General features: G+C 46.1%; 2 protein-coding genes across 6 annotated transcripts in view; one reads left to right on the forward strand and one right to left on the reverse strand.

Moving 5' to 3' along the window:
* STT3B (STT3 oligosaccharyltransferase complex catalytic subunit B) overlaps nt 1–8,125 on the reverse strand; it is a 97,397-nt gene extending 89,272 nt beyond the window's left edge. Inside the window, exon 1 of the mRNA XM_054019849.1 lies at nt 7,591–8,125. Within this exon, the coding sequence (XP_053875824.1) occupies nt 7,591–7,874 (284 nt within the window). The 5' untranslated portion in view covers nt 7,875–8,125. The remainder of the gene's footprint in view (nt 1–7,590) is intronic.
* Nucleotides 8,126–12,162: 4,037 nt separating this feature from the next.
* On the forward strand, nt 12,163–24,805 carry LOC128833062 (myb/SANT-like DNA-binding domain-containing protein 2). Of its 5 annotated transcripts, XR_008444105.1 has the most exons (6): nt 12,163–13,901; nt 14,785–14,930; nt 16,902–17,016; nt 18,038–18,144; nt 18,530–23,285; nt 24,228–24,805. XR_008444105.1 is itself a non-coding variant. In XM_054020952.1 (4 exons), exons 3-4 carry the CDS (start codon nt 22,736–22,738, stop codon nt 24,392–24,394), a joined length of 717 nt encoding a protein of 238 aa, XP_053876927.1. In that variant the 5' UTR covers nt 12,163–14,930; nt 16,902–17,016; nt 22,261–22,735; the 3' UTR covers nt 24,395–24,805. The 5 variants fall into 5 exon arrangements, 2 of the variants coding, with proteins under 2 accessions (XP_053876927.1, XP_053876928.1); XR_008444103.1 differs by having other exon boundaries at nt 12,163–14,930; XR_008444104.1 differs by lacking the exon at nt 18,038–18,144 and having other exon boundaries at nt 12,163–14,930.
* Nucleotides 24,806–25,694: the final 889 nt, after the last annotated feature.

Raw genomic sequence — 25,694 nt, forward strand, 5'->3', positions numbered from 1 at the left:
TCTTAAAAATAGGAACTATGTTAGCAATTCTCCAGTCATGCGGTACAACCCCTGAGTTTACAGATTCATTAAAAATTCTTGCTAATGGGCTTGCAATTTCATGTGCCAGTTCCTTTAATATTCTTGGATGAAGATTATTTGGGCCCCCCAATTTAGTTCCCTTAAGCTGTTCGAGTTTGGCTTCTACCTCGGACGTGGTAATATCTACCTCCATATCCTCATTCCCATTTGTCATCCTACCATTATCCCTAAACTCCTCATTAGCCTCATTAAAGACTGAGGCAAAGTATTTGTTCAGATATTGGGCCATGCCTAGATTATCCTTAACCTCCACTCCACCCCATCCTCAGTATTTAGCGGTCCCATGTCTCTCTTTTTCTTCTTCTTATTTATATGGCTATAGAACCTTTTACTATTGGTTTTAATTCCCTTTGCAAGGTCCAACTCTACATGGCTTTTGGCCTTTCTCACTTTACCCCTACATGTTCTGACCTCAATAAGGTAGTTTTCCTTGCTGATCCCGCCCATCTTCCACTCCTTGTAGGCTTTCTGCTTTTTCTTAATCACCTCTCTGAGATGCTTGCTCATCCAGCTTGGTCTACAACTTCTGCCTATGAATTTTTTCCCCTTTCTTGGGATGCAGGCTTCTGATAGTTTCTGCAACTTTGACTTGAAGTAATTCCAGGCCTCCTCCGCCTTTAGATCCACAAGTTCTTCAGTCCAATCCGCTTCCCTAACTAATTTCCTTAATTCTTTAAAGTTAGCCCTTTTGAAATCAAAAACCCTAGTCACAGATCTATTTTTGTTTATCCTTCCATTTAGTTTGAACTAAATAAATAAAATAAATAAATAAATTAATGGAGATATCCTATCTCCTAGAACTGGAAGGGACCTTGAAAGGTCATCAAGTCCAGCTCCCTGCCCTCACTACTGTTTTTGCCCCAGATCCCTAAGTGGCCCCCCTCAAGGATTGAACTCACAACCCTGGGTTTAGCAGGCCAATGCTCAAACCACTGAGCTCTCCTCTTGATTTTTATTCTCCCTTGCAATCCACTGCAACCCATTCTGTATCCTCCTGGGGCTCATATTTGGTGTTATCTCCATTGACTCTTCCCCTCTTCCTACAGGACTAGCTGCTATTCTCTTCTTCCTTGCCCTCTCACCTTCAGCAACCACTGGCTATGCCCCTTCTTCATTTTCCAACTCCACAAACCTGTTCCTGAGCTCTATTTCTCCTTCACTAGCCAGTCTTTTCCTCTGCCTGGTTCTCTTAGTCACATGCTTCCATTGTCCACTTTCCTCACCCAGAAGTCTCCTCTTAGAGTTCTTTGGTCCTGCTTCCATCTGCAAGTCTGAATTTTTCCCCTTCAGTCTCCTCGTGCCTTTGCTCCATCATCTGCTCAAACCCCCTTCTAAACTCAACCAGAGTTTCCACCAATCTTTGGATCTTTTCTTCCATCAGCTCTTTCAGGCGGCACTTCATGCAGACGAAACTCTTTTCAGGTACCCCTTCCAGGATCATGTAGATGCCGCAGCTTCCACATCCAGTCATCTTCATTTTATCTTCCACTGCTTGGGTCACTGCCACTGCTGTCTCGGTATCTGTCACAGCCTTCCCACCTAAATCCTGTTAGTCCGGGAAACGCAAACCAAACCAAACCACCACCCACAGCAAAATAAACCCCCAAGGAGCACCAAAACACCACACACTCCCTTCACTAGCCTGTCTGTTCCTCTGCTGCCTCTCTTAGTCTTCCCCAAACTCCTCCAACAGAACTCCCACTCAAACTCCCCTGTTTGCTTCTCTGGCTCCTGTGCCACTGCAGCTGTCCAGGGTTCACTGCATTTGTTGTACTGCTAATAATTTGTTAGGGCACCTGGAGCTTTGGATAGGTGTCTTATTTTAAATCTAAATAAATAACAAAAATATTGAAATATTAAAAGAAAACCACACATCTACAGAGGATCGTAAAGCCATTAGCTATAAAATAGCATTAGTTTTAAAATATTACTTGGGAGAAACATTTTTTAACAGAAGTACAAAACTATTCTACAGTTGAAAGTTCAACTTTCGTGATAAAGAGATTGCATTACACTACTTGTACCAGGTGAACTGAAAAATACTATTTCTTTTGTTTTTTTACAGTGCTAATATTGGTCATCAAAAATAAATATAAAGTGAGCACTGTACACTTTGTATTCTGTGTTGTAGTTGAAATCAATATATTTGAAAAACGTGGAAAACATCTGAAAATATTTAAATAAATGGTATTCTTCTGTTTAACAGGACAATTAATCACGATTAACTTTTTTAACCGTGTGCTTAATCATGATTAATTTTTTTAATCGCTTGACAGCCCTAATAGTAACTAAGCTTGATACCACCCCTTAAATTCCTTGGGAATTTTGAAAGTCCCCTTCCTGTTTGCTCGGTGATGCATGCAGTGGTCTCAGTGCATCCTTCCAAGTCATCATGCCTGCTGCATGCACCAGGCAATCCCCCGCTTGGAGCAATGCCAAGCTGCTGGACCTCATCCGCATTTGGGGAGAGGAGGCTGTCCAGTCCCCGCCGTAGGAATTATGATACCTACAGACAGATTTCACGATGCATGCCAGAAAGATATACTGCAGTGCAGGGCCAAAGTGAAGGAACTACACAAGGTGTGGGAGGCAAACCGGTGCTGCGCCCACAAGCTGCCGGTTCTACAAAGAGCTGGACGCGATACTCGGTGGAAAGCCCACCTCCACTGCGAAGGCCACTGTGGTTACTTCGGTGGCTCACGTGCCAATAAAGAGTGGACCGAGGCAGGAGGAGAAAATCTTGGATGGGGAGGAGGGGGACCCAGAGGCAGAGGATGACTCGGAGGTCAGAGATGCATGCAGCTAGGAGCTCTTCTCTACCCTGGAGGAGGCTAGTCATTTACAGCTGTCAGAGCTTGGTGAAGCGCAATTGAAGGAGTGGCGGGACAGCAAGAAGAGGGACTGAAAGGAGAAAGCGGCGCACCAGAACAAAGCAGCTCTTAAATGTCATGGAGCGCCAAGCAGCACGCTGCAGGCGCTACTAGCACTACAAACCAAGCAGCTCCGCACCTCGCCTCACCTCCCCTGCAGCCGCTGTTGCAAAACTCTCTCTCATGCACCCCCAGACACCACCACCACACTCTTATCAACCTCCTGGTTCCAGTCTGTACCCATTGCATTCCACTCCTGCCCCGTCACAGTCCAGCCCTGCGGACTCCCAGTACCCACTGCACTCAACACCCATCCCTCTGCAGTTTAGCCCCGCTGAAGTACAGTATCCACTGCATTGTACTCCAAAGGACAAGGTTGCATATGACATACACAAATCTTTAACCATCCCAGGACCCCACCTCCTCCTTGGACCCTCCCTTCCCCCATCCCCCACAGTGCTGATGTGTGTGTTTGCTTTCAAACCAAAACAATTATTTTATTAAAAAATTGCAACAAGAGGAGACAGACAATCTTTATTCCATTAATTGAAAGCAAACAGAACCCTGCAAAACAACAGGCAATTTTCTTAAACCTTCACAGTGCATAGTGTGCACCAATCACAATCACCTCCGAGCATTACAAGCACCGCACTCCCAAGCATAGCAACAAATATTAGTAGCTTTCAGATTCAAATTGCTGCCTCAAGGCATCTCTGATCCTTAAGGCCCTGCGCTCCGCACCTCTAATAGCTCGGTCTCTGGCTGTTCAAATTCAGCCTCCAGGCGCTGAGCCTCAGTTGTCCCGCCCTGAGTGAAGCTTTCACTCTTCCCTTCCCAAATATTATGGAGTGTACAGCACGCGGCTATAAGCATAGGAATATTGTCATCGGCCAGGTCCAGGCTCCCATATAGGCAGCGCCAGAGGGCCTTTAAACGGCCAAAATCACACTCAACAGTCATGCTGCACTCGTTCAGCCTGTTGTTGAACCGCTCCTTGCAGCTGTCAAGATTCCCCGTGTATGGCTTCATAAGCCACGGCGTTAAGGAGTAGACAGGGTCTCCCAGGATTACAATGGGCATTTAGACTTCCCTACAGTGATCTTCTGGTCCGGGAAAAAAAAATCTCTGCTTGCAGCTTCCTGAACAGGCCAGTGTTCCGAAAGATGCATGCATTAATGTCCATGAAACGCCCATAGTAATTCACAAGCGCCTGGAGAACCATAGAGAAATACCCCTTCCAATTAATGTACTCGGTGGCTAGGTGGTCTTGTGCCAGAATTGGAATATGCGTGCCATCTATCGCCCCTCTGCAGTTAGGGAAGCTCATTTATGCAAGCCATCCACGTCACACACATTGCCCAGAGTCACGGTCTTTCAGAGCAGAATGCGATTAATGGCCCTGCACACTTCCGTCAACCCAACGGTCGACCTTCCCACTCCGAACTGGTTAGCGATCTTTCGGCAGCAGTCTGGAGCAGCCAGCTTCCACAGTGCAATCGCCACATGCTTCTCCAACGACAAGTTAGCTCTCATTCTTGTGTCCTTGAGCTGCAGGGCTGGGGTGAGCTCATCACACAGTCCCATGAATGTGGCTTTCCTCATCTGAAAGTTCTGCAGCCACTGCTTGTCATCCCAGACGTGCATCACGATGTGATCCCATCAATGAGCGCTTGTTTCCCGAGCTCAAAAGCCGCGTTCCACTATGGTCAGCACCTCCGTGAATGCCACAAGCAATCTTGTGTTGTAACTACTATGCGTGGCAAGATCAATGTCACACTCCTCTTGCCTTTTGTAGTTTAAGGAAAAACTACACTGCTACTCGTGACATGATACTGAGAGTGAGTAGCATATTGGTCGACAGTGCGGGATCCATTCCTGCACACCGAAGAGGCAGAGCACGCAGTACACAAACGGTTGAAAGACGGCACCAAATGCAGATGGAAGCACAGGGATTGCTGGGATGCGAAGCAATGCATCACGGGGCATTGGGACAGAACCCAGGATGCCCTGTGACCCCCTCCTCCTTCCCACAACTCTTAGCAGCAGAAGAGGAAGAGATGCTCTGTGGGATAGCTGTCCAGAGTGCATCACTCCGAATACTGATGCAAGTGCCGCAAGTGTGAACACGCTGCTGCACAGGCAGCTGACAGTGTGAACACACAACAGTGGTTTCCCTTCAGCGCTCTCTGAGCGGCGATGTAACTGTCAGTGATGTAACTCTGCCAGTGTAGACATACCCTAGGAAGGAGGCAGGTACTGAGATTTTTACCTGGGCGTGGTTCCTGGACTTTGCTTATGGATTCTTTCTAACCGGACTTTGACTAGTAGGAGTGTTATAAATTTACAATTCTACTCCTATCTAACTGCTCAAATGGAGGAGCAGCTCTGTCTCCTTGCACTAAGACAGCTGCAATGTAGAAGGGTCTCCTCTACTCCATCTTTCTTCCAGATCTTGCACAGTTTAGGTTCTCTTCCCACAAAATAGCTCTACTGCCTACTGCTACACTTCTGGCATGTAGCATCATAACATTGACACGATTCTTGACATTTTCACTGTTGCTCCAAGACTTGCAGAATAACCACTGGGTTTTGTTAACTTTATTCTACAGATGATTGACAAAGCTACATGCAGCAGCAAATAGACCGAAGCTGTCTGTTTGTAGTCAGGAAGATGACTGCATCTAACATGCTGTTTACAAGTAGAACGTTACCTCTGCTGCCATAAGAGCTAGAAATTTAATTTTTGTTTTATCCTTTTTTTTTCCTTTCTTTCTTTCTTTTTTTTTTTTTAAGTTGATACTACCATCACCTAACTCACGACAGCACAATTCCCATTCATCTGAGGAGAATGAACCTTGATAAAAAAGAATAACGTGAAGAAATTCGGGGAGAATTTAGACCCTATACCAGGAAAAACTTCCTGACTGCGAAAACTATTGCAGTTGGAAACTATTTCAAAGTGTAAATCCCTTTACCTAAACTTAGAACAGAAAAGCATAAAAAAAATTATATAGGCGACAATTCCTAAAGTATGCACCAAATTTAATAAATCCCTTAATCTCTAATTTATATTAATTTAGATTTGCATTTCAATTTCACTTATTTACATTTACACAATCAAACACTCTTATAACGGGCCAATGCTTGAACTAAGTATCCTTTTTTTTGCTTTTTCAGTACTGAATTTGCATTAAAAGGATTTAACACAATGCTTAAGAACAAAGCCTTCATCATGTTCTTTACTTCTCTGGACACTACCTCTGCCCTCAAATACCATAATTTGCAAACTAAATAAAAGTTGCACCTAAACTGAATATTCAAGTGTGCAAATTGAAATGTACAATATCTATTTAGTAAAACATTACATTTTTTCTAGATTTTATAAAAACAATAAAATGCATACTCAGTATTTCAAAACATAGAGCATGCCCTTCCCTCAAAATGATCAACCATAAGAGACCTCAGACCTAAAATTTTGGCTTGTTTAAAAAACAAAAATAAGAAAATCAAATGAATAATGGAAAAATATCTTACTTAAGGATCTAAATACGGGGCACCTTCCTAGAATGGTCTCAACTAACACAAGACACAATATTTCAATGCCATACTCTCCAAAAAAATTCCCCACACTCCTGCTGTATTCCTCTGAGCCACAAACCTTGCTGCAAGGACTAGAACAGAAATTAGTGCAGCATTTCTTGATCTTTTGCATAACATGGTTCCATTCCCTCCAACGCACAAGAATCCAGTTTACATACAAATGAAAACAATCTTTAGAAAATAATGATATTTGAGAAACAGTAAGAAACCATAGGTTAAACAAAAAAACTGGGCACTTTGAAATATCTGGCAATAAATCAGTGTCACCCGTTTTACTGTAATCCCACCAGTCACTTTTATGAAGATTTACTTCCTGAGATGCATTCCTTACCCTCCTCACTCCCTGGCCCTGGTCAAAAAGGAATCCAATGAAAGAATACTATGAAATGCTACTGCACATCTGGAGACAACAAACAATGTGACAGAAGGACTTCATATGAAATTCTAGTTCCTTTTTGGTTCATCTTCATTTAAAAAAAGCACATACGGATTTCAATTTCTCCAATGTCACTCTGCAGCCCACCTGCCTGCTGTTACCACAACTTTCCCGATACCTCCCTTGCCACAAAACCTGTATTTTGTACCAACCTACTCCTAACTACAGCATGCAAAATTCAACTCAAAGGGGGCACACGGGAAGGAGAAAGGCAAAGCAATTAGGCTTCTGTGCCCTACCTTCGGGTCCCGCTCACGCTGCCTCCCAGCCCGACGCCTGCCTGCGCCTCCTCGCTCGGCCCACGGCGCCCTTCGCCTCGCGTGTCCCAACACCTGATGCCCCTTTGCTCCCAGCCCAGCCGCACCACGTCCTCTCGCGGCTCCCGCCGCCGGCAGCGGGAGGAACAGGCGCAGTTCAACTTGGCGAAGTGGGCGAGCGGGCCGCGGGCCGGTGCCCGGCCGGATTGGGCCGTTCACCGGGGGCAGCGCCCCGCCTCCGGAGCTCGGGACACGGGGGTGGGGCGGCGCGTTCATGGACCAGCCCCGACCCCTTACCCCCGCCCTCCCCACTACCCCCTACCCCAGGGCGGCGGCGGCGACTCACCAGGGGTCGAACTCGTGGATGATGCTCTCGAAGCGGATGACGGCGAAGAGCCGGGAGCTGAAGCCGGCCAGCCAGGCCAGGAAGAGGATGGTGAAGGAGAGCAGCGACTGCCAGCCCGCCGGCTGCGACAGGCCCCCCGACAGGCCGCCTCCACCCGCCGGGGGGCCGCCGGCAGCCACCGCGGAGGAGCCGCTGCCAGTCCCGGGCCGGCTATTCCCCAGCGCCAAGGAGCCGGCGGAGTTGGCGGGTTTGTGCCTGTGGTCGGGGGCCGAGTGCTCCGCCATGTTGTACCCCGGGCTCCTCGCAGTCTCTCCGCCTAGCGCACGGGCGGGGGGAGGAAAGAGGGAGGGTCCGCCCGCTCCCTGGGCGCTACGGCGGGGGCTGTGGCTGCCTCACTGGCTTCCCCCGGCCGCCGCCTCGCCGAGCCGGGATCTGCCTCCAGACACAGCCGTCAACATCCCAGTGCGGCGCGAGGCAGAGAGCGCGACCGGGACAGCGCGCGCGAGCTGAGGGGCAAGGAGGAGCCACAGGCTGAGAGAGGGAGGGGGAAGGAGGAGCCGGCGGGGGGGGGGGGGCGCGAGGGAGGCAGAGAGGCTGCGCACGAGTGGGTGGGAGGCAGAGAGGTGGGAGACGGGGGAGGGCCGCGCGCGAGCCAAGAGGAAATCGTACGGGGAGATGACGTGGGAGACAGTGGGGCGAGGCTGGGGCATGAGACTACCAAGGCCTAAAACCGCAGGCGATTCAGAAGAGGTGCGAGGATAAATGAATGGGAGTCTCTTCCCCCCGCCCATCTGAGAGAGGGCGGAGCTAGCAGAGGGGCGGGGAATAGAGGAGGTGAAAGGGGAGGAGGAACCAATCTCCACCTTACCCTCTCAGTCAGGCCCTCCCTGTCAACCTGTCACAGAGCGACAGGTATTTCCATGGGGCAGGGACAGGCCCATGATCTCAGCCAATCAGAACAGGCGTGGCGGGGGAAGAGGCGGCTTTACCAACAGCGACCAATGGAAATGGGACAGTGCGAAGTGGAAGAATGTGATTGGCGGCTGTATCCACCAAGTATATTAAGGCGGGGTGGGGGGAACGTAGTTTAACGGTCACGTGAGCGAAATGAGGTAGTTGGGGGTTAGGAAAGCCTAGGGCTGCCGGGGGGCTCGTGCAGCGCCTCTGGGGTGGGGACGCGGCGGGAAGTCGCAGCTCGCCCCGCTCCGTGGCCCGCAGCAAGGCGGAGCGCGGAATGCTGAGAGCTGTAATCTTGGCTTGGCTTCGGGCCACTTGCCTGGGCTGGCTGTGCTCGCCCTACCTGGCCTAGGCGTCCAGGGCCTGCCCTGGCCAGCGGTAGGGAGTAAGACTGTGAATGCTGAGGACGGGGGCGGGTGTAGGGTGAAACTCATGCAGCCTGGTGGGCACTAGCGTGGCAAGAGCAGCCAGGAGTTGTTCCCCCATCTGCTTGGGGTCAGGGCCTGGCCCCAAGAGTGGACTGTCTCCCCCCCCACCCACACACACACCTATTATACTGATGCTCAGCCCTGCCTGCCCCTCTCTGGCTGCAGGTGGGGAGGGTGAGGCAAAAGCTCCTGTTCAGGCCATGTCTCTCTCCAGTTGGCTGGGGTGCTGAAACAAGTTTTATAGTGGGAATGCTGAAAGCCATTGAACCAAACTGCAAATCCTGTATATAAGGGAAACCCCTTCAAGCTAGGGGGTGTGGTAGCATACCCAACATCCCTAGTTCCACCACAAATGGCAGCTGGGATATGCCTGATCTTTTCTGGCAGCAGGATTGGAGAGGGAGGCAACTCAAGGCCTGGTTTTGCCCCAGCCTCACCTGCCTCTGGAGCCTTGTTCTATTGTGTATAGGCTTTCAAACTGTGCTCTTCAACCTAGTATTGGGGTGCCTTCCAGCAGTGTCATTAAGCAACCTGATCACACCTCTGTCACATGTTTATCCTCTCCTGAGGAGGGGGTGGGGAGAAGAAGAGCAAGTGCATTGTCTCCGGTTGGGTTGGGGGGAATCTGCCTCCCAAACACTGTAAAGTGTTGCTAGCTGTCATGACTTGCTAGTCTTGCAATATATAGTGTCCTTCTTAAAGTTCCATTTCTTGAAGCCATATAACTGCATGATAAGTTAAGTATTCATTTTAAAAAGGTTTATAGTAGAAACAAGTTTGGAGGCAAATTTTAAAAGAAAACTTCTCTTTTTAAATGTTCACTAACTTTGGGGGGCCTGACGCATCAGGGGCCTGACTTTTTGAGCATGTGGATTGCTAGTACTGCTGCAAACTATATAGCCAGTCCTGCTGCTGTGATCCTAATCAAGGAAATGGAAACAGAGGGAGATCCTCCATTCTTTATATGAAACCTAGTGTGAGAGTAGGCGCTGCCCAGGAAAATGCATGGCGCTTCTGCATTGTTGAATACTTGTACTGCTAACTCATTATGTGCCCTTCCCTTAGGTTTAATTTTCCAAAATGGTCACTCAAGGTTTCGGTGCCTCAATTTTGGGCATTCAACTTGAGACACAAAAGGCCTGATTTTCAGAGGTAATGAGTACTTGCAGCTTCCCTTTCAGTTACTATTTATGCTCAGCACTTCTGAGAATAACGCCCTAGCTGTTTCAAGTTGTATGTTCAAAATTAATTCTTGCCTTCTGTGTCTCTGTTCCCCAGCTGTTAAGAGAAGAATAATTTCCCTTGTAGATAATTTGAGATCCTTACCTGAAAGATGTTATATAAGTGGAAGGCAATATTGTTGTCCAGGAGGGACTTGATTACTTTTTCCTCAATATTTGAGTTATTTTACTGTGGTGCTTGGTAGCAGTAAAGAAGCTGAGCATATAGTAAGTAGCATCCAAATCTTGACAGAACACTCATCCTCATCAGAGCATGAGAATTTGTAATTTGTATAACAAATCAAATAATTACTACTGTTACAAGTAGCACAAAAAATATACAATCAATATTGTATATCAATAGATAAAGACCCCCTTCCTGCAGGCACAGGAGCCCACCCACATGGATCTTGCTACTCAGCCATAGTTATTTTACTCTTTGCTATATGACGCTTTATGTAGCATAACTAAGTATCAAACCTGTTTGTTAACCTCTTTGTCTCAAATGCACGGCTTGCTCCAGAATAGAGTGATTTTAAAAGCTATTTTAATATTACTCCTAAATTGGGGGAGTTTCCACTTCAAATAACCATTAAGTCTTTACATTTAAGCTGTGTAATTTTTTTTTAAATTATTGCTTGGCCATGTTGTTGCTTCTAAAGTCTATATAGAGTGGGGGATTTTAGATTAAGGTCCAGGAAAACTTTGAGAAAACTACAAAATAGTACTGCCAAATGTAGGCATACCTTAAAGAAAATGTAGCTTTTTAATATAATAAATTTACTTTGCTAGTTGTGTTCTAATAGGCCAATAATATGTCTGAGGGAAATGAAATTAAACACATTGAATTCCCATGTTCCCTCCCAGATTATTTTAATAAGCTGACCAACTGGCAATTCAAGTGAAGGATTTTTTTTAATTGGTTCATGAGCAAAGAGCAAATGTGTCTACAAGTTTGCCAGTGTCAATCTTTTTCTGATGTGGACTGATGTTTATTTCTTAACCAGTCTCATTCCATTCTTCTAGAGAGATGATTTGCTATTAGCAGTTATGATCCAATCTTTTGACAGCAACACTTCCTGGCAGTGATGCAGTAGAGATATTGCTTTAAAGGAATGATGGCGGTGTGTATAGGGTAGTGGTCACCAACCTGTCGATCGCGATGGACTGGTCGATCCTGGAGCCTCTGCCAGTCAGTCACAATCTCCGGGCCGCTAAAAGTCCAGCGGTGCAGTGGGGCTCAGGCAGGCTGCCTGCTTGCCATGGCCCCACATTGCTCCCGGAAGCAGCTGGCTGCTGGCACATCTCTGTAGCTCATGGGAGGGAGGAGGCAACTCTGCACACTGCCCCCAGCACCGTCCCCGCAGCTCCCATTGGCTGGGAACTGGGCAACAGGAGTTCTGGGGGGTGGCGCTTGCGTGCACAGGCAGTGCATGGAGGCCCGCTGTCCCCCACCCAGGGGCTGCAGAGATATGCCAGCAGCCAGCCGCTTCCGGGAGCGGCGTGGGGCCACGGCAAGCAGGTAGTCTGCCTGAGCCCCGCAGCGCCACCGGCCAGGAGCCGCCTGTGGTAAGTGCCTCCTGGCTGGAGCCTGCACCTTGCACCCCAACCCACTGCCTCAGCCCGGAGTCCCCTCCTGCACCCAAACTCCCTTCCAGACCTCTCACCCTCTCCTGTACCCCAATCCCCTGCACCTGCCCAGAGCTCCCTCCTGCACCCAAATTCCCTCCCAGAGCTTGCACACCTCACTCCTGCACCCTAACCCTGTGCCCCAGGCTCAGCCCGAAGCCCCCTCCTACACTGCAAACCTCTCAGCCCCAGCCCAGAGCCTGCACCCCCTCCCCTACCCCAACCTCCTGCCCCAACCCTGTGAAAGTGAGTGAGAGTGGGGGAGAGTGAGCGACGGAGGGAGGGGGGATTGAGTGAGCGGGGTGGGGCCACAGGGAAGAGGCTGGGTAGATCCTGGGTTAATCTTGGATTCAAAAAGCGATCTTATGCGTAAAAAGGTTGGAGACCACTGGTATAGGAGGTCTTTCCTATCTCATCCCCCCCCTTTCCCTCTCAATCCTCCCCCCCCCCCATCTCCACCCCCGCTGTGGAGAGTCCAGGAAAGGATTCCATAGATCAAAATCAGCCTGGAAAAGTACACTGAGCATCAGAAACTTGGTTTACACAGTTCTTGTATTGATTTAATTATTTTGATTAGGCATATGATTTTTTTAAACTAAAACCATTAAATTGATACAAATCCTAATATGGACACAATTATACTACTATAACTTATCCCTTTAAGCCTATGGGAATAAGAATACCAGTAGCTGCATGTTGAGATCTGTATTAACTGCAGCCACGCTAGTGGGGTTGTACTGCTTTAACTATACCATTATAGTTAAAGCTGTACAATTTTTGCATGTAGATAAGCCCAGAGAACTTGATTCATTTGAATGCTGACACAAGGTAGAGTGTCTTCTGATCCCTGGTAATAAAATTACTCTATTTCAAACCATTCAAAAGTCTGTACCTCTGAATATCTCAGAGCTCAATCAATGAATTTCAATGGTAATAAAAAGCATATTTCTATTTAAAAAAAAAAACCCTCTCATTAATGTGTCTGTAGCTATATACTTGAATTGCTCCGTTCAAATTGGAGCATGAAATAAGGATATTAGTCTTCATAGTAAAACAGATCAAACAAATATAGAGATGGAAGACTCATAGGTCATAGTAGTTAGGAAAGGAAAATACCTATCCTCTGTCAGTGTAGTATACAGTTCTCAAAAAAACAAAATAATAATATAATTCTCCAATAGAGGGTGTTTCTTGATTGGAGAGACTGATTTACTTCTGCGATTACTTAAGCACCAAAAATAGTACTTTCTGCTCCCTCCATCTCCAATCTCCTTCCAAATCCTTACCTTGGGTATTGCAGGGTTTCTTTGTTTCAAATGGAAGATCTGCACTAAGGATCGTGGACAACTGGTTCTTTCTTTGCCTGATGACCATTTACAATTTCTCACGCAGAAGAGCAATTGTCTGTTCTGAGGATTCAGAGGAATACCCAAATACCCCCATTCCCTGAAGAAAAGTTCAATTTTAGTGTGTTTTTAAAATCTTCACATTTCCTTAAGGGTAGAGTTATAGTACTCTGATGGCTGGATTAGTTAATGAATGCTGCAATTGGGATCATGGCAGAGTTGTTAAAATTGGAGAATATCAGAAGTTGTATTTCTGTAAACAGTCAGGAAAATGTAAAATCAGAACTCATTCTGTAGCTGATCTACAGTGCATCTTTTACACTGAGCTCACTGGTGACAGAATGGCAAACAAAATTCATCTTGGAGAAAGTGGACAAGCAGGTTTATCTTGCATTTTTAATTTATCACAATCAAAAGAAAAAATCAAATTAGGCTGTTTGGAGTAGGAGAAGGTGCTGTAGTCTAGTAAACTATATAGTCAAAGAGCAGTTCTAGTTTGACCTGGATGAGCAGATCATTTTTAAACAGACTCCCAAATTCCTACTTGTCCTGTAAGAGATGATTTTAGTAGCCTTAACTTTATAATCTTACACTTCAAGACATTTCTTTTACAGGTGACTAGAGCAACTGATGTAAGACTTCGTATGCAGAAAATTTTTTAGTGTGCTGAATATTATTTGCTGTATAAATGAATTTAGCAAAAAGGAATTTGTGCCATGGTGAAGAGCTCAGTTAAGTAACTAGATATTTGTTTTTAGAAAATGTATAGCACTATTTAAACCACAAAAAATGTAAAACTTGAAATTCCCAGAGAAAATTATCTGCAATGGTAGCATGCATTTAAAAAAAGAAACTCTTGTATTATGCTTTGTCTACGTACACACAAACACACTGCATTGTGTTAACTAAATTTGATTTTCAAATATATTTCATCTCATGCCAATTTATGCAGATACACTTAAATCCAAACTAAATTGATATAAGCCATTTGTAAACTGATAACATTGTCAACAAAGGAAGATGCACCAATTTAACTATAATCAGTTTTTTAATTTGTTTTAGTTAAACTGGTGCAATTTTTGTCTTTAGACAAGGCGTTAATCTACCATTATGTCTAACAGCAACATTTTGACTCAAATCTCATTGCCAGTAACTTTCTACCATAGCTTCCCTTTTCCCATCTCTAGAATTGAGTTGTAAAATGTAGAAAATAAGTTGTCAAAAAAGGAAATTTCAAAACCCTAACCACTGCTGTCTTCTTCCCTGTTAAATGTCCCAGTTCTTTATTTCTTGCTTTCCTCTTTCTGTCTGCATTTTTCCTCTCCAAAGTTCTCTTTTCTTCATCTCTCCTTTTTATACTTTCTCTCCTGGTGTCTTTTACTTTAACTGAAAATTTAACTTTTGTAACAACCTTGACGAGAACTACATTTTGTGTATCCTCCCTTTCCCTTTGATATTTGTCTCTCTACTTCTTTTCTTTTGCTACCATTCCATTGTTCCTCTCCTGCTCCTTCTTTTTCCCTTTGTTACTCCTGGGGGACTTCTGCCCTACTGCGCCATGCATAATTTTGCAGAAATTAATGTTTTTTGCACAGAATTTCCTTTTCCTCACAGAAATGGGCTGCAGTGCTGCTGGCTACTATTAGGGGCCACTGGACATGGCAGAGCCCAGCTCACACATAGAAGACACTGCCAGAGGGATTCCTGGCAGCTGCAGTTCCCAGCACGCACTGGGGGAAGTAGGCGGCGGCAGCGCGCAGGTAATTCCACACAAGCCTGGGACTGAGCATCAGGCTGTTTCTTCCTCTGGATCCCTGCGCGGCAGGGGGGTGGGTGTCTGGGTGGGGGGCCTGCAGCTGGGTTCTGGGTAGGGTGACCAGACAGCAAATGTGAAAAATCGGGACGGGGTGGGGGGTAATAGGAGCCTATATAAGAAAAAGACGCAAAAATCGGGACTGTCCCTATAAAATCGGGACATCTGGTCACCCTAGATCTGGGAGGCAGGGGTGCAGCTGATCTCTGTGGGGTAGGGGATTCAGGTTTATTGATGGGGGGGGTCCCATGGCTGGGGTTGGGGAGGGGGAGGGATTGTGGGTGTCTGGTCCCCTAGCTGGGCTTGGGGGGGCAAGGGGTCGGAGAAACGAACTAGGTTGTTATGGGGGGGTTAACTCTCTATTCCTGGGAAAATTGGGGGGGGGGTAATCTGTATTGTTACAGACATACTTGCTGATGGGTATTTTGAAATAAGTTTCCAAAATAATTAAAACTGATGTGATTATGTAGTGTTATTTTTGGTCACACCTTCTCCTGTCTCCAGCTAGCCCCTGAGTCGGGCTAACCAGAAAACAAGGATTCAATTTCCTGAAAGATTGAGGTTTTGGAATTTTTGTTGTGATGGAGAATGAACCTGAGACCTTCTGAAACTGAGAGAGAATCTGTAAATGGCTAATAGCCCAGTTTGGGTGCTCATCTAAGATGTAGGAGATCCCTGTTCAAGTCCTTGTTCTACCTCATGAGTGCCTTAGTCACTGGGCTATTCCAGGGTGTAACTGGTTTTGACCGGAAATTCCATCTTGAACCTCAGAAATCTTTACAAGAAGTTTTGTTGAAATTGATACGTTTCTGTGAGAGGTTTTGGGTTAGATAAATCAGCAATTTCTAACAAAAAAAAAAAAAAAAACATTTAGTCAAAAAATTCCTGACCAGTTCTATCTCTGACATGGCCCATGTGCTGCCAGGTGCTTCTGTGGCATTCACCCAGGTGTGGGTCTTATATTTGCCCTATGACTCCTTTGTGCTAGCTCTGCCAAGGCAAAAGTGTTCGCCCTCTCTCCTCTTTCTCCCTTAGTATTCAGTCTTCTTGCTTTTTCCAACCCTGTCTCTGCCTTGGTTTCTCTCTCTTTGCAATGGTCCCTTTTCTTGCCAGAATGACCACTAGGCAGGTTTAAAAAAAAAAAAAATACCCTCCTCAACATGTATATGCACTGGGGCCCCTCAGACTTGCAGATGTTACACTGACGGACCCCAGTCATCAGTGGGCAGGATCAAACAGGGGACCTCTAGAGCAGGGGTGGGCAAACCTTTTGGCCTGCGGGCCACATTGGGGAATAGAAATTGTATGGCGGGTCATGAATGGTCACAAAAATTGGGGTTGGAGTGCAGGAGAGGGTGAGGGCTCTGGTTGGGGGTGCAGGCTCGGGGTGGGGTTGGGGATGAGGAGTTTGGGGTGTAGTAGGTTACTCTGGGCTGGGACCAAGGGGTTTGGAGGGCAGGAGGGGGATCAGGGCTGAGGCAGGGGGCTGGGGCATGGGGTGAGGCTCAGGGCTGCAGGCTCCGAGCAGCGCTTAATCAAGTGGCTCCTGGAAGCAGTGGCATGTCCCTTCTCCGGCTCCCATGCGTGGAGTGGCCCCCGACCCACGGGGCTATGAGGCTGCTTCCAGGAGCTGCGTGGTGCAGACCCCCCGACCCTGTGCTCCGGAGCAGAGCCATGCCGCAGCTTCTGGGAGCTGCGTGGTTCGGTGCCCCGGCTGGAGCATCGGAACCTGCGTGATGTGGCCCTGGGCTCGGCGCCCTGGCTGGAGCAGGGCAAGCCCCAAACCCCGCTCCCCAGCAGGAGCCGGTTTAAAACTGCTGACGGGCCGGATCCTGCTCTATTGCTTAGTGCATGAGCCAAAAGCCAATGGCTGTTAGCTAAGACTGTAGAACAGACTCATTTTCTCTCTCTCTTTAAGTGGTTTCAGTGCCACTAGATGGGACAGAACACCACACCCAGAAGGTGTGTGGATTACACAGACCTCTGGGATACCTGTCTTGAAGAGCTGTGGTAGCTTGTCATCAGTATTGTTAGTAAGTGCCTTAATCATAACTTGGTTATCGTTGATAGAGTCTTTAGAAAAGTGTTATTGCAAAATGTTATTATTAATTGTTTAATGTTGTTAAGGAAGGGCTTCACTGTGACTAGCACATAAAACCATGTGTGACAGGGTCAAGACTCACCACTGCTGGCACCTCCCGCTGGTTGCTCCAGGAATTAGCTCTGTCCACTGCAGAGCGCCCTCAGTGCATGGTGTCTTGTCCGCTGTCCGTTCTGCTCTGTGACCCGCATTGCTCTCCGCTTGGCTGCATCCTCTTCAGGACACTGCCTTCCGGCAATGTCCACTACTCCAGACTCACCCCCTTCCGGGGCGGGGGGGGAGTTAAGAGCAGTCTTTGGGACTCGCACCTGCCTCAGTGGCCAACTGCAACCCACAGTCTAGCCCCTTAGCTCAGAGACAAGTTGCAGTCTGTATTGGCCACTGTCTTCTGTGGCCAGATGCAGTATAAGGAGAAATGTGGGGGGGGATCCAGGCCCACCCATTTCTCTGGGTCCCAGCCCAGGGACCCTCTAGCGGCAGCCTCCTTCTGCCTTCCTTCATTCCCCTCCTGTCCGCTTTCCTTCCCTGGGCCATTTTCTCTTTGGCCCTGTACACCTCCTTGACCCTTTGTAGCAGGGCCCGCCGCCTAACAGGTAATGGGGCTGGAGTTCTCTCTTGCTCTGTCCGAGGTGCTAGCTCCTTCCTCAGGAGCCAGTCTGTCTTCTTTGCCAGCCAGGGAGAGACTGCCTCTGTCTCCTCCTGCTAGGCAGCCTTTATATAGGGCCTTGCCCAGCCCTGATTAGCTGCCTCTGCCCTGTCCTGATTGGCTCCCTACCGGCCTTTGTTGATTGACTGCTGGCCTGAGCAGCCTCAAAGGCCTGTTCCAACCCTTTTTTCACCACAACATGTAAATACCTCTTGCTTTAAGTGATATCTACTAAATATTCCTATCAAGCAGGTGAATAGTAATATTTAGCATATAAATAAATTCTTACTGGTTGTATTTATTTTAGGTTCTTTGAAGTCATGGGTCCTGGGCTCCCATTCATGCACCATGCTATGACATCAAAGCTGCCAAGTACTTCTCCTGGAGGATTAAGATAGCCTATGGGTGAATGGAGTAAGATAATTTTTTTAAAATATAAGGTTCTGAGATTGCTCAGTTGAAATTAATAAGCGTTTTGCCACAAATTCTAATGAGAGCGGGATCAGGCCCTTGGTGTAGGAGCTAAACCATGTACCAGTGTTTTTTTGTGATAGCTGTGACATCATAGCAAAGTGCATGCTGGGGTACCAGAAGAACAGTGCCTAGCAACTTTTGTGTTCTTGAAAAGGGAGAAAAAATTGAATGCATGATCCAAAGCTTGTTAAAGTCAGGGGAATCTTTTCATTGATTTCAGTGGGCTGTTTAAGGAGTGAATGTGCTTTCTATACCCTAAGCCTAATTAATGGGTACATTCCTCACAATTGTTGAAGTAAATGTTTTTTTTTTTTATTATTTGCAGGTCACCTTTAAAATATGGACATATTTGATCAAAGTCCAACAATTCTGAATTTATCTTGGCAGGTTGTTTAGCTCAGGAAAGTACTACCATAGTAATAAAGATATTGTCTTTAGTCCATTAACTGATTCATGTGGAAAAATTCTGAAGATCATGTAGTGTAATGTCAGCAAAGAATTCCCCATGCTTGAAAAATTACCTTTCCAAGCTCTGTGCAGCTTTGTCCTCAGAATTTGTCCTATTGTCTTCAGAATATTTCTGTTACTAGTATCTCAGACTGTATAGTGTCATCTTTTTGCATTTTCTAAGTTCCTTTCTGATAAGTTAATAAGTTCCTTACTAAGCAACTGCTGCACAGAACTAAGCAACTAACTGCATCAGAATTGCAAAAGAATTTGTGTGATTTTGTTATGGAGTGAACAAGAACCACAATGCAATACAAAGCAAGAGTTGACGGGCACTTGGAGGATGGTATAATTTCATCCCGTTGTCACAAATAGATCGGAAGTGTTATTCTTGCATTCAGCAATGACTTTAAGTTGTTGATGTGAATTTTCTGGACACTGCAACTGCATCAGCTGATTTTAAGGGCTCATAACACAAAGACTGAGTTACATCACGACAGTTACTAAGGACTGTGTAGTGACTTCAGTCTGCTCACGGAGTGAAGGCAGTATATGGCTCTAAAATAGTCTGTAATGCCTGATAGATTTGTTCCTCAGGGAATCCCTTATATGAAGAATGTTGTTCATTTTAGACCCCAAAATTACAGCTATTCTACATAAACGTGCTGGTATTGCAGCTTTTATTGTTGTAAATTATTTATCTCAGATAAGTTGAATCTTCATTATAAAAAGTCTTGCTCTGAGGAAATGAATCCCACAATGTTTAAAGCTTGTTGCTGTATCTGTCATTTTGTCCTTTTTGGGGCAGGAGGAAGGGTTCTGTACTTGAGCCTTGGGAGATTGAGGTACATACCAATAAATGCCAGTTACTTTTTTGAAACTGTTTTTGAAAACTCATCTAATACCTCACATTATCTTACCTAACAGTCTCATTCCCAAAAGAAAACAGCCACACAATTTGGAGAGATAGAAAAGATTACGGTTTTTCTGGCGTGGCTTATAATTATAACTAAATTCAGAGACACGTTGCACAAATGAGAACATGGCCAGAGGACAGATTCTAAAGCCAAGGCAGTTAAGCCACTCTACAAGCGCAAGAGACAGACAGACAGACATCAGTCGTGTGATGTGACTGGGGTAGTTTATTTGCCACTTCAGGGAAGGAAATCAGCCAATGAGAGGTAGATGTTCACAAACCCAAAGAGTCACGTAACAAACAATCTTGTAACTCAGGCCACCCTTTCTGATGAATTTGACTGTGCATTATACACTAGAAAACTTGTCTTATCTATTATTTACTCTTTTTATGGCATTTACACTTCTACATTTAATAATTTTATAATAATTTCATCTGAGGATTTCTAAGTGCTTTACAAACACTAATTATTCCTCACAGATAGGCTGTTGTTGTTCTCATTTTACTCATAAGGAACCTGAAGCACAAAGTTCTGCAAGGTCATTCAAAGCTTCTCAGATGTGTGCTCTAACACTAGACCCTACTGCCTTCCATGACACGGAGTGGTATAATGGATTGATCAGCATTCATTGCGGATATATGTATTTAGAGTGTTTGTGTATATTTAATTGCTTTTCCAGGTACAGTATATGATATGAAATTAGCATGGCGTTTTTGCTTCCTTATATGTGTAATGAGATGAGTTATGCCAGCTGAGTTCTAAGAATGTTTATTAGTAGTGGTTGCTGCTGGAGCAGAGGAGAAAGCTCAGACATTTTTGTTACCTTTATGATTTAAAAAATATTCACTGTCATGGTGACTAAATTGTAAAAAAGAAATCTTTAGTATCCAGAGGATATTGCCCAACATATGTCATTTTAAAGTGGGTGAAATTTTGGGCCCATATTACTTGCTAATTGTATGGTGTTCGGGGTCTTTAGCTTACTTCTGATGCTTACTCAATAAAGACCTGATCCTGCAAGGTACTGAGGACTTCTTGTGACTTTACTGTGAGTTGAGGGTTCTCAGAACTACCCAGGAAGTGCTCCGTATTGTGCAAGATTCAGCCTGAAGAGCAGAGGCATGTTTTGCCAGAACATTTGTACCATCTGTGACATTGGAGGTTTTTATAACTTTTCAGGGAAAAGGTGTGTACTCGACAGAGCTTCAAATTGTGTTGAGAACAACACCCAGAAAAGGTATTGAGAGTCACAGTGAGCAAAATATAGACACAAGGGCTAATTTAACTCTTCATGGACTCTGGATTGAAACAAAATTACAGCTCCATATTTAACTGCAATAGTATGAGAGAGACATATATCAAGGGTCTGATTTCCATTACTCATCTGCTTTAACTTCCAAGTCAACAACTAGTCTGTTGAGATGCCTGGACTGGGGCATTAGCATTGTGATATCTTTTTGCTGACTAGCAGAAGTGTTTTACTTCACCTAATCATTTTGGCTTACACACACTAGTCTTATTTATACAACATTTAGAGTGTGCTAAGTGCTGTACAAACTGATCAGACTGTTCCTGCCCCAAAAGAGCTTACAGTCTATAAATTTACAGTCATGCTACTGTCTTTTCCTAGATTATGCAGTTTATTAATGTCAAGAATAAATTCAGGAATTGATAGGTTAATGGATCCCTTTTCTTTTGAGAATACTCTAACAGTCTTGATGTATAAGGTTCCAAACAATTAGTCAATGGTACTAATAAAAGCATTAGCAACTTTGCCATTACTCTTAATTTGCTGAGTCTGTTCCCTTTGCATCTCCTTGGTGTGACTTCCATTTTAAGCTAAGAGACACACTATGGGTTTTACTGCAGACAACAAATATGATTTGTGTGAAAATCTTAAACCGTTTTTTAATCTGGGCTGTTAATTACTGATATTTGAATTATTATGCATGCCAGTCTTTTCCTGTTTGTGAGATGAGTATCTGAGACTGGTAAGGACTAATGAACGTTATTAGACTATGAATTTTTGCTCTCCTTTAATTCAGACTATGTCAGGGCACACCTTGGCATGTGAGACGAAAGTGTTCAAACACTGTCGTAACAGTATTCAGAGAATTTGTCAAGCTGGGGAGAATGCAGCAATGTCCCAGTTTTCTACCTCCTGCCTAACTCTTGTAGTTTAGAGTGAAGTGCTGCTACCCCAAACTCTCATATAAAGGTTTAATCTGGTTTCTTTTAATTAGAGGTGGTGAGGGAGAGAATGTTTCCCTGCATAATCATGGATGAACAGCATGTGTCTCATGCATTCACTACTGGTCCTCACACCCAGATATCATGAAAGCTGTGAATACCGAATGTGAGAACTGTAAGGTCTTTCATTTAATTCTTTATTTTAGCTGAGGTAGATCAGCCAGATTCTCTAGAGTATTATAAGCACTTGCTGCCAGCATAATACGACTATGTTCTGGAATATGATAGAGAGTGCTAAAAATTCTGAACTACAAGGTCAAACCCTGAATGCTTCCAGATATGCAGTGCAGAATCATATTATTTTATGATTTCAGGAATTTTCTGTCTCTGTCACAGATTAGAGTTTTAGGGAAATGCAGATCCCCAATAGGTTTAAAAATGTGATTTCACTATTTTAGTTTCTCTGCCACCGTATTCTCTAATTACCCTTTCGTTTGTGCAGCCAATTTTGTGATACCTAATCTCTTGACAGAAAAGCAGACCTACTCAGCTTCCTAGGAGCAGATACCAAAACTCCCAGAAGTCTTAGGCCTGGTCTACACTACGAGTGTAGGTCGAATTTAGCAGCATTAAATCGAATTAAGCCTGGACACGTTCACACGGCTAAGTCCCTTTTTTCGACTTAAAGGGCCCTTTAAACCGGTTTCTTTACTCCACCTCCGTCCGACGAGGGGATTAGCGATAAAATCGGCCTTAGCAGGTTGGAATTCAGGTAGTGTGAACGGAATTCGACGTTATTGGCCTCCGGGAGCTATCCCACAGTGCTTCATTGTGACTGCTCTGGACAGCACTCTGAACTCAGATTCACTGACCAGGTAGACAGGAAAAGCCCCGCGAACGTTTGAATTTCATTTCCTATTTGCCCAGCGTGGAGAGCACAGGTGACCACGCAGAGCTCATCAGCACAGGTAACCGTGATGGAGTCCCAGGATCGCAAAAGAGCCCCATCATGGACCGAACGGGAGGTATGGGATCTGCTCGCCATATGGGGAGATGAATCAGTGCTAGCTGAACTCTGTAGCAGTAAACGAAATGGCAAAATATTAGAAAAGGTCTCCAAGGCCATGAAGGACAGAGGCCATAACAGGGACGCACAGCAGTGCCGCGTGAAAATTAAGGAGCTAAGGCAAGCCTACCACAAAGCCAGAGAGGCAAACGGAAGGTCCGGGGCAGAGCCGCAAACATGCTGCTTCTACGCGGAGCTGCATGCAATGCTAGGGGGTGCAGCCACCACTACCCCAACCGTGTGCTTTGACTCCATCAATGGGGAATCATGCAACAGGGAAGTGGGTTCGGGGTACAAGGAAGATGAGGATGAAGACAATGAAGATATCTCACAGCAAGGAAGCGGAGAAACTGGTTTCCCCAACAGCCAGGATATGTTTATCACCCTGGACCTGGAACCAGTAACCCCCGAACTCGCCCAAGGCGTGCTCCCAGACCCTGAGGGCACACAAGGGACCTCTGGTGAGTGTACCTTTGTAAATATTACACATGGTTTAAAAGCAAGAGTGTTTAATGATTAATTTGCCCTGCCAATCGCGGCCAGTACAGCTACTGGAAAAGTCTGTTAACATGTATGGGGATGAAGCGGAAATCCTCCAGGGACATCTCCAGAAAGCTCTCCTTCATGTACTCCCAAAGCCTTTGCAAAGGGTTTCTGGGGAGGGCTACCTTATCCCGTCCGTCATGGTAGGACACTTTATCGCGCCAGGCCAGTAGCACGTAGTCTGGAATCATTGCATAACAAAGCATGGCAGCGTATGGTCTTGGTGTTTGCTGGCATGCAGACAACATCCATTCCTTATCGCTCTTTGTTATCCTCAGGAGAGTAATATCATTCATGGTCACCTGGTTGAAATGGGGCGATTTTATTAAAGGGACATTCAGAGGTGCCCGTTCCTGCTCGGCTGAACAGAAATGTTCCCTGCTGTTAGCCACGCGGTGGGGGGAGGGGTGAAATGATCATCCCCGAAAATTGAGTGTGGGGGAGGAGGGGGGTTAGTTGGGTTTGTGCTGCATGTTAACCCGGAAACCGCAGCCCCTCCTTTTACATTGCAAACCCATTTTAAATGGCCAACCCCAGGGGCGTTTGGTATGAGAAATGAGGGCACTACTGTTTGAAACCATTCCCACATGTTAAGAAGGTTAAAAAAGCCAAAAGACCGTGGTTTACCATGGCTGCCTGCAAGCCTAAATCTGTTGCCTGGCACTGCGCGAGTGATCTCTCACACCAAACCGGCAGGCCCTCAATGTAAGAGGAAAAATGCGACCTTGTAACGAACATGTGCTGTGTAATGTGTAACATGTGCTGTGTAATGTGAACAGCAAAATTTAACGTGAAAGAGTGTACCCATTGTTCTCTAAAATGTGTCTTTTCTTAACCACCTCTCCCTTCTCCTCCACCAGCTGCAAATGTTTCTCCTTCGCAGAGGCTAGCGAAGATTAGAAGGAGAAAACGGCGGACTCGGGATGATATGTTCTCGGAGCTCCAGATGTCCTCTCACGCTGAAAGAGCACAGCAGAATGTGTGGAGGCAGTCAATGACTGACTACAGAAAAGCACAATATGAATGAGAGGAGAGGTGGCGGGCTGAAAATGATAGGTGGCATCAGCTTGTAGACAGAAGGCAAGAGTCGATGCTCCGGCTGCTGGAGCATCAAACTGATATGCTCCAGCGTATGGTTGAGCTGCAGGAAAGGCAGTAGGAGCAGAGACCGCCGCTACAGCCCCTGTGTAACCAACAGCCCTCCTCCCCAAGTCCCATTGCCTCCTCACCCAGATGCCCAAGAACACGGTGGGGGGCCTCCGGCCACCCAGTCACTCCACCCCAGATGATTACCCGAGCATGGGAAGGTTGGCCTTCAATAAGTGCTAAAGTTTTAAACTGCAGTGTGTCCTTTTCCTTCCCTCCTCCCCCACCCCTCCCGGGCTACCTTAGCAATTATCCCCCTAGTTGTGTGATGAATTAATAAAGATTGCATGAATGAGAAATAACAATGACTTTATTGCCTCTGCAAGCAGTGCTTGAAGCGGGGAGGGGATGGTGGTGTGGTTGATTTACAGGGAAGTTGAGTGAACCGGGTGGGGAGGCGGGGGGTTCATCAAGGAGAAACAAACAGAAGTTTCACACCGTAGCCTGGCCAGTCACAAAACTGGTTTTCAAAGCTTCTCTGATGCGCACCGCGCCCTGCTGAACTCTTCTAACCGCCCTGGTGTTTGGCTGCGCGTAATCAATGGCCAGGCGATTTGCCTCAACCTCCCCCCCCCCCGCCATAAATGTCTTCCCCTTACTCTCACAGACCCCCTCCGGGTCTGGCAGTAAGCAATCAATCTTCTGGGATCGATTTATCACATCTTGTCTAGACGCGATAAATCGATCCCGGAAGTGCTCGCCGTTGACGCTGGTACTTCAGCTCGGCGAGAGGAGTACGCGGCATCGATGGGGGAGCCTGCCTGCTGCGTCTGGACCCGCGGTAAGTTCGAACTAGGGTACTTCGAATTCAGCTACGTTATTAACATAGCTGAATTTGCATACCTTAGTTCAAGGTGGGGGGTTAGTGTGGACCAGGCCACAGATATTGTGGAGCGCACAGCAAGCAGCAATAACAATGGGGATATTCTTTTTACTGAGGTCTGAGCGAGTCAGTAAGCTGCGCCAGCGCGCTTTTAAACTTCCAAATGCACATTCCACCACCATTCGGCATTTGCTCAGCCTATAGTTGAACAGGTCCTGACTACTGTCCAGGCTGTCTGTGTACGGCTTCATGAGCCATGGCATTAAGGAGTAGGCTGGATCCCCAAGGATCACGATAGGCATTTCAACATCCCCAACGGTTATTTTCTGGTCCGGGAAGAAAGTCCCTTTCTCCAGCT

Source organism: Malaclemys terrapin, chromosome 2 (assembly GCF_027887155.1).
Source record: "Malaclemys terrapin pileata isolate rMalTer1 chromosome 2, rMalTer1.hap1, whole genome shotgun sequence".
Lineage (NCBI taxonomy): Eukaryota > Metazoa > Chordata > Testudines > Emydidae > Malaclemys > Malaclemys terrapin.

Coding starts and splice junctions, on each gene's coding strand:
- LOC128833062 (XM_054020952.1), top strand. CDS start 22,736: ATGGAGTCCCAGGATCGCAAAAGAGCCCCATCATGGACCGAACGGGAG. Junction 23,286..24,227: donor GGGCACACAAGGGACCTCTG/GTGAGTGTACCT, acceptor CTCCTCCACCAG/CTGCAAATGTTTCTCCTTCG.